Genomic DNA, 8,374 nt, shown 5'->3' on the forward strand with positions numbered 1-8,374 from the left:
AAAAAAAAAAAGAAAGTTGGTTGGGTGTGTTTTTCTGGGGCAAACTCGTGAAAGTACGTTTAGCTGAAGTGGATACAGGTGAAAGGCTAAGGCAGACTCATAAAGGCATGTTCTGTTGAAACAGACACAGGAGGAAAGATGTTCTGTCAAAGCAAACATGTGAAAGGACAGGTGACAAGATGAAGGATTTTTCGTTAACAACACACATGTATTGGTCCGCCTTATATTGCATAGTTGAGCTGCATTTGTCCGGACTGTATAGAAAGAAATGCACCAAAAATCTTCTGGTGGTGTGTCAGACTCCAGCTGCCTGGCAGAGTAATGTCAGCTGAGTCAGATACCTGTGCTAAGGCAGGACACGTGCAGGACACGTGATGTTTAGAAGGCACAGAAAAAGGACTGGACCGACAGTGATGGAGGCTGAGTTAGGTTTGCTTCTAGAGTTAACTGTATAACATGTGTCGGTCTCGTGTCTTTGTTGATCTTTGCTTTGTTGAGAGAGGCATAGCTGAGAACTTCTCTTAGTGTCCCTCTGGGTCCCTCCTGTTGATTTCTGTCGAGGCTGAGACCTGGCTGTCACTGCTAGGTCCTGCCACCGCTGCTGATTCATGTTTTCTATCACAACTCAACCGAGCTAGACTGTTGGTGTGTCTGAAAAGTGTTTGGGACCCACTAACCTGTGAACTGAACTGCCAATTTCCAAAAACACAAACATGAATTGCTCCAAAGAACCTTTCTAAACAGGTCCACTCTCCCCATATCCTTTCTTTCCCATTACTTCTGGTAGGTGGTAGGCTAAAAGGGAGGCTAAAGTGTTTAAAAAACCATCATTAAAAATAGACATTTAAAGAAATTAAAGTTACAGTAATGTTTGGCCCTTTGTGTCCCTCCTTTGAGGCTTTTGTACACAGTCCCTAAGTTTCTGCAGGTGGCTTTGTAATGGTTTTCCACCCCCTAAAAATCTGTCTATTGTTGATGAATTTCATATAATAAAATCAACACTTTAGAAAGAAGAGGAGAACAGATGGAGGAATTTGCTCTCAAATGCCGGAAGGCTGAAACCCACCAACTGACAGTCGCTCCCCAGAGCCATTAAAGCGATGGTACACACAAGTCCCGAAGAGGCAGAACGATCCACCTGCATGGCTAACAGTGTCCTAAAGTCAACCTCAAATCATTCACTCACTTCTAGTATAAAGCAGGACAACTAGCTGACAAACTCTGATTTAAGTTATGAGGAGCCAGCTCTCACTCGAGAGAAAACAGTGGGTCAGCATTTAAGACTACCCTGACCTCATGGTTTTCAGGAATTTTCTCTATAAAACATCCCAACAATGATCAGACTCCCCTTTTGTTCTCTGTAAGCACTGTCCCTGGAAAGAGCTGCTGGTTCAGTTTCTAGGAGAGCAACTGCTGTGTGCTGGGTGGCCACAGGTGGCACGGCAAGCGGCAAGCCGTTTGCAGCTGTTTTCCAGATGGGGAACCCAAGTCCTAAGACTGAGTGCTAGGCACAGACAGACAGACTTGGCCAGGGCTTACTGCTGCAGCCTCTTTCAGCCTCTGTATGCCTAGCCTGGGTGTCCTGTGTGTGAACTGTGAGCGGGGAGCATAGGGAAGACTTCTGGACACCAGAAAACAAGTGTCTCCCACCTACTTGGCACAGTGGTCTGGGAAGACTTTGCCCCTTCCCTTTGTCCTTTACATATTTCTTAGCTACATGTACATGAGTTTGGGTATATGCAAATGAGCGCACATGCCCACAGAGGCCAGAAGGCATATGCCCCTAGAGCTGGAGTAACAGGTAGCTGTGAGCCACCCAACATGAGCACTGGGAGCCAGATTCAGGTCCTCTGAGAAGGCAGTACACTCTTACCCACTGAGCCATCACCAACCCCAAGAGCTGGCTAGACATTTGCCAACCTGTCCGACAGGAAGTGAGAGCTTTGCAGTCTTAGTCCCTAGAGCAGTGGTTCTCAACCATCCTAATGCTGTGATCCTTTAATAAAGTTCTTCATGTTGTAGTGACCCCCAACCATAAAAGTCCTTTCATTGCTACTTCATAAGTATAATTTTGCTAGTGTTATAAATTGCAATGTAAATATCTGTCTTTTTTTATGGTCTTAGGTGATTCTTGTGAAAGGGTCATGTGACAACCTTCAATGGGAAGGTAGAGAAGGGGGGAGGGGAGGGTAGAGGAGGGGAGGGGAAGGGGAGGGGCACACTGAAATAGGTCACTAATCCAGACTCTCAAACAGAATGTCTTTGCCTACCCGAATGGGAGCAGTACAGACGTTTCTTTGGTTCCATTGTGCACCCACACAAGGGTCAATTTGATAAAGAAATGTTGCCACCAAAATCTATTCTCCCAGACATTTGCTGTTTCCTTAGAAACATCAAATACCTAACTAGCCCAAGGCTGACTTTTTTCTGTTTCTAAATATATATATAGCTCAAGACAGTTTAGGCACAGTGGTTACCTGAAATACATGATGCCAGGAACTCTTTAATTTCAATATTTTTGATGTAAGATGTCTCAAAATCCTGCCATGTGTATAAATCAGGTAGCGCTTTTAATTACCAAACTTTTCTGTTGAGCTATTTGCTGCTAGTGGATAAAAATTAAGTATTCCAGGTCTATTCTGATATTTCTATCTAGGAAACAGTGTCTGCTTTGGAGATTAACCAAGAGTTTCTGACTCTAAAGTAAAAATAGCAAAAACAGAGATGAGATCTCCAGGCTGCTTGAAGGTAGCTAGGTAGATGCACTCAGCACGAGCAACAAATCTGGAGAGTCTTTTTGTCTTTAACAGACTCGACACGTACAGCTGTCCCTGTCACAGGTACTCAGGGGCTGCAAGTTATTTGCTTATTTATTTATTTGCACCCACTTGTGCATTCATATGCCTATGTGTGTGTGCAATTGTGCACGTGTGTGTGTGCATTCATGCATGTGTGTGCGTGTGTTTGTGATGTACATACATGTGTGTGCATGAGGCATGTAGAGGCCAGAGGTTGATATCGGATGCCAACCTCAATTACTGTTTTTTGAGACATGGTCTCTCACTGAATCTGGAGTTCACTCATTGGCTAGCCTAACTGGCCAGCAAGCCCTCTTGTCTCTACCTCTCCACTGATGGAATTAAGATTATATACAAGAATGCCTGGCTTTAAAAAGATATGATCTACCTTTAGGTGTGCATGTGGGCATGCATATAAGAGTACTGGCAGTTGCAAGTCTCATGACCTGGGTGCTGAAAACAGAACTCGGGTCCTCTGCTCTTAACCACTGAGCCATCCTTCCATCCTCACATCACTCAGCGAGCACTACACTATGTGAGTCACAGCCCTCTGCCCTGGCTATTTATTTTTGAGTTGCCTCTGTATCCCAAACTGGCCTCTATCTGTTACATACCTGAGGATGACCGTGAACTTTCGCTCCTTCTATCTCCATCCCGACAAAAACTTAAGATTTTGGTGGTACTTCTTAGCTAAATGATAAGCAGATTTAACGGAAACCAGATTCTGACTAAATTCTGTAGCTTAAAAGATTTAGAAAATTCCTCATCTTCAGCACCATATACACCGTGTACACTCATATCTGCAGCACACTCCATTGGCTTCAGCACCATATAGACTCCTATCTGCAGCACAGCTCACAAACAAGTGGACTACTAAAGAGTAATGTGTTCTCTTCACCCTGGTTCTCTCCAGGACACTTGGGTCCCAGCACATAAACATCCCTTACCAAGGTGACTGAGACAAGAACCCCTTCTGATCTTGCTCTCTCACTAGCTTTCTTCCCTGTCTTATCTCTCTTAGATTTTGCACATAGACACAATGAGACTGAGTCCAAACCCAGAATCCACTTGTGTTTCACATACGTCGCATGCATTAGCCTCACAGTAACTTTCCTGGATGTTTTTGATGTGCCTGTGTTTTGATGGTGACCCACCACATGAGGTTACATATGGAATCTACCACTTCTGATATCATGTTGATTCCCAGAAAGTTTCATATTTTTGAGGGTTTTTTTTTCTCACTACAAAGATCAGGGCTGGTGTGGAACTCATAGAGATCTACCTGCTTCTGCCTCCCAAGAGCTGGGATTAAAGGAGTGTACCACAATACCAAGTTTTACTCTTAATGTCTTAACAATGAAGAAGGTGATTGTCCTCTTAGATAAGAACCAGTGCCCTGAGAAAGACACTGCTTCAAAACCTATCGCCATGGTGACAATGCTAATCCACTGGCTTCCCAGCAGAAATGTCAGTGAGCACGGTGCATACAGCAGGTTACTCGGTGTTAGGTCCAAGACCAACGTTTGGAGAGACTTGCATACACATGACACAGCTCTCAGAACTAAATTCCAATTGCCCAGATTTAGAATCCCCATGTAGAACATTCTGTACATACAGGACCAAGCAGAAATGACTGCTCACTCTCGGCCAAACCTCTTCCTCGAGTCACATCAGTTCCCTGACATAGTATAGCACATAATCTTTTACATACTTTCCCAGATGCTCAGCAGCCCCTTTCCCCACTGTCAAACACCAAGCACCTGCAAAAGCAAGTACAGAGTAGTTGTCAGGGCCCCGAGAGTCCCAGCCATAAAGGGCCTGGGCTGGGCAGAGTGAACAACCATAAGCTAGAGAGGACAGACTTCAAGACAACCCTGTCAGTGGACCATCAGGCTCCTCAGCTTTCCCCTCAGACCCTTTCTTTCCAAACAGCTTAATTTAGAAACAACACACCTGGGGCTGTAGCATGTACTTAGAGTGTATAAGGCAGGCTCCATCCCCAGCCCCAGAGGGAGAGTGGCAGTCTGAGGACACCCATGTTCCTGATGATGAGAAAAACATCCTTTTTACATGGAAAATTATATTAAGGAAAAAATTCTCTAGAGATTTCCTTGTATGAAAGCCTTCCCTTCAATAGCTGAGCTTTAAAAAGAAATCCGTGTTTTGTAAACTTGACTTCAGCACTACTAAAGTGCTTCGATCCCGTGGCTCAGGGCTTTGTAAAAGCCCTAAACTCTAATGTCAAGAAGCTTTGTAATCAGTTCCTAATGAACTGCAAGTCATTGGCAACCATGAGTGATTCCCATTAATACTCAGCAGAATTGGAACATCTACGCCAAGGTGATCTCAGAGAAGCTCCAGGACCACACGGTAAACTTCTTAGTCTAGATCTGGTGCTTTCTGAAAAGTTCTTACAGGATAAACCATAAAGTAAGAAAGAAATTATCATTTTAATACGTAGTATGATGTAAATGAATCCATATAGCAATACAACGGTAATAAGCCTGCTTTATTCCTAGCCAATCCAATACACATACACATACTTATTCCAAACCCTTCTCCCAAGAAAGTATACATGAAACTATATTTTCAGGTAACCAGTTGGAATTCCTCTCAGGATAAAACTAGCCCTAATACAGACAGGTATCGAGGCCCCGTTACTCTTAAATGTCTGCCTCCTGTCCTAGTTTTCCTTCCATTGCTATGATAAGCACACAACCACAACAACTTGGGGGCAAAGGGTTTATTTACTTCAGCCTATAGTGTTGAGGCCATCACAGGGCAGGGCAGGAACTCAAGGCAGGAACCTGGGGGCAGGAACTGAAGCAGAGGTCAGGGAGAAGTGCTGTTTACTGGCTTGCTCTCTGTGGCTCATCAACCTGCTTTGTTATACACCCAAGGACCACCTGCCCAGAGATGCCACTATCCACAGTGGGCTGGGCTCGCCTACATGAATCATGTACTAGGAAGATGCCCCCCACCCCTGTCTTGGCTCCAGATCCAACTAATTTGGCATTTTCTAACTGAGGTTCCCTCTTCCCAGGTGACCCTTGCTGTGTGTTTCCTGTGCAAACAAGGGCCTATATTTTATTATAACTGTTTCAAACCTTCACAGAGAAACTGAAATTGGCGGAACCAAGCAAAAATACCTTTTGAAAAGCACTGAAGTTTATTAAAAAAAATGATACTCCAATCCTATCTCCTTATATAATATTTAACTTCTTTAAAAAAATGACCTGAGTGCTTTTGCAAGGAATTCAATAGTAATATGAAAGGTGAGGAGACATAGAGCTATATGGCCAATGCTGGGCTCCAGACGGCTTTTCGTGCATTCAGAGTAACAGCCATCATCCAATCATTCTCTATCTCCCACACCTTCATCTTCCTTCTCCAGGCCCAGAAACCACTAATGTGTCAGGACACACTTCTCCCTTTGGGGCATATCACATATATCACATATATCACATATATATGTGATATATCACATATATCACTTCACATGACTTTTTACGACTTGCTCTTCCATTGACTACTTTGAAGGTTCATCCACATCATAATATTTTATAGCTAGAGTCATCTGAGTGAATCCCTCAGTGCATGCATGCTTTGGCCACCATGAGTTATGCTGCTATGAACATCTGTGTACACATGTTCGTGAGGACCTCTGTTTTCATGTGTGTTGGCTATGTATACCTAGCGTTGGAATTACCCGGTCCTATGGTAACTTTATCTTTATCCTTTTGGAGGCAGGTCAAACTGCTTTCCAAAGCAGCAGCCCTATGTGTCATTCCTATTGGCCAAATGTATGAGGCTCCAATTTCTCTAAGGCTTTTCCAGATTTCACTATCTGTCTCTTTTTTAATTAGTCACGCTAGTTTGTTAAGCTCTAATGTTCTGTTTGTAATGTCCCATATCTCAAAACAAGCCTATTTATTCAGGAATGAAGTCTCAGATATCCTAACATTTACTTTTTAAATTTAAAATGTGTTCAAAAGTCATTCTTGAAACACAAAATAAAGTCACACAAATCTAACACTCCCTTAATAAAATGAAGGTACCATCTCCATATATAATATACATACATACATATATGCACATATACATTGTTATTCTTTCCCAAATCCTATCAAGCTATAGAAATGACCAATCAGACCTTGCTGCCAGTGTGGCATTACCAAGGTATGTAATAGTTAAATATCTAACCACAAAGTTTTAGCCGAAGCAAAAAACAAACAAACAAACAAACAAACAAACAACCTGGAAATCCAGACCTGAGTAGGATGTTCTAAGCAGCACACTAGAGTATCCTCAGAAATCACTCACAGACATGAAGCTGGTCAAAGCTCAAAAGTTTAATGGTGGCTCAAAGTGTGCTAACACTGAGCTAAGAAACAAGCTTTGCACAGCAGCAAGAATTTGCTTGCTAGTCAGATAAGTGGGTTTGATTTCTAGCTTTCCCATTTAGTAGCTATTAATATATGAGCGTAGTACAAGATTTCACATCTCTCCACTCCAGTTTCCTGATCTGGAGGCAATGACTTGCTCCATGAGACACTGGAGATACGCAGCTAAGGTGCCTAACACAGTGGCCAGCTGACAGAAAGCAGACACTAAAATGCTACCCTCCATTCATATTTCTGCTGACTCTGGGCAAGACTTCCTAGCAAATGAGAAGACCCTTAGCAAATGCAGTGGGTCACTGGGAAATGAATGTGAGTCCCTGTAGCCTGTGGGACTCACATTCATTCCCTTATAAAGCACTTCCCCACAGACGTTCTGCAAACTACTCAAGAGAGCTGTGACAAAGAGAACCATCAATGAGGTTGCACGGAGACTATGGAGATTCTCGGAAGGCAGTCAGGGATGAGAGGACACCTTCACTTTTATCGGTGGCATTAGAAGAACTTCCACAAGGCCCACAGATTGGCTGGGCACAGCTCTGCATAGGAGAAGGCATCTGTGTTCACATGGCCCACTGGGCGCTGGGTGTGGACCTCTGGGCTCAAAGTGGGTGCAGGAGGCAGAGATGCAAAGTGCTGGGAGAAGCAAGTGAACTGAGGGCCGCCTGGGTGATGGAAAAGCCATCCCATGAATGTGAGCATTGAGCTTCACCCAGCTGCCTGTTCTCCTACCTGATCCGGTTGTCGCAGAATTTGTTGAGATGAGATTGGTTGAGGTAAATTATGCGGGCCGGTGCCTCTAGCTGGTCTCCAACAGACGTGGCCCGGGACATCTCATCCTCTGCCTTCTTGTAGCCCGCAGAAGAACGAACGGGTCCTGCAGAAACGAGGCGCGGGGAAAACAAAACACAAAGAAGTCAGCCTCCAGGCCCGAGGCTGCGAGCGGGCTGCAGGCGGGGACCAGCCGTGAAGGATGCTCTGGAGAGACTGGGGCCGCCTATGCACCTAGGCTGCCCCTGGAGACTAGACCGTAGCCACAGCCGCCGCTGCCACCGCAGCGGCAGGCCCCGCCCCACTCAGCCCCGCCCTGAACCTGTGAGGCCCCACCCCTTTGGGACTCGAGACGCCCCACCCCGACATGTAAATAGGCTCCACCTCCTGGGCCCCGCCCCGCCG

The 8,374-nt window shown here is 44.7% G+C and overlaps 1 protein-coding gene across 5 annotated transcripts in view; it reads right to left on the bottom strand.

Annotated features, from left to right (window-relative positions):
- Atp8a2 (ATPase phospholipid transporting 8A2) overlaps nucleotides 1-8,374 on the bottom strand; it is a 527,640-nt gene that overhangs the window by 416,849 nt on the left and 102,417 nt on the right. For all 5 annotated transcript variants that reach the window (XM_021182071.2, XM_021182073.2, XM_029469107.1 and 2 more), the window contains one exon: nucleotides 7,931-8,075. In XM_021182071.2, the coding sequence (XP_021037730.1) occupies nucleotides 7,931-8,075 (145 nt within the window). The remainder of the gene's footprint in view (nucleotides 1-7,930; nucleotides 8,076-8,374) is intronic.

This window comes from Mus caroli, chromosome 14 (genome assembly GCF_900094665.2).
Source record: "Mus caroli chromosome 14, CAROLI_EIJ_v1.1, whole genome shotgun sequence".
NCBI classification, from domain to species: domain Eukaryota; kingdom Metazoa; phylum Chordata; class Mammalia; order Rodentia; family Muridae; genus Mus; species Mus caroli.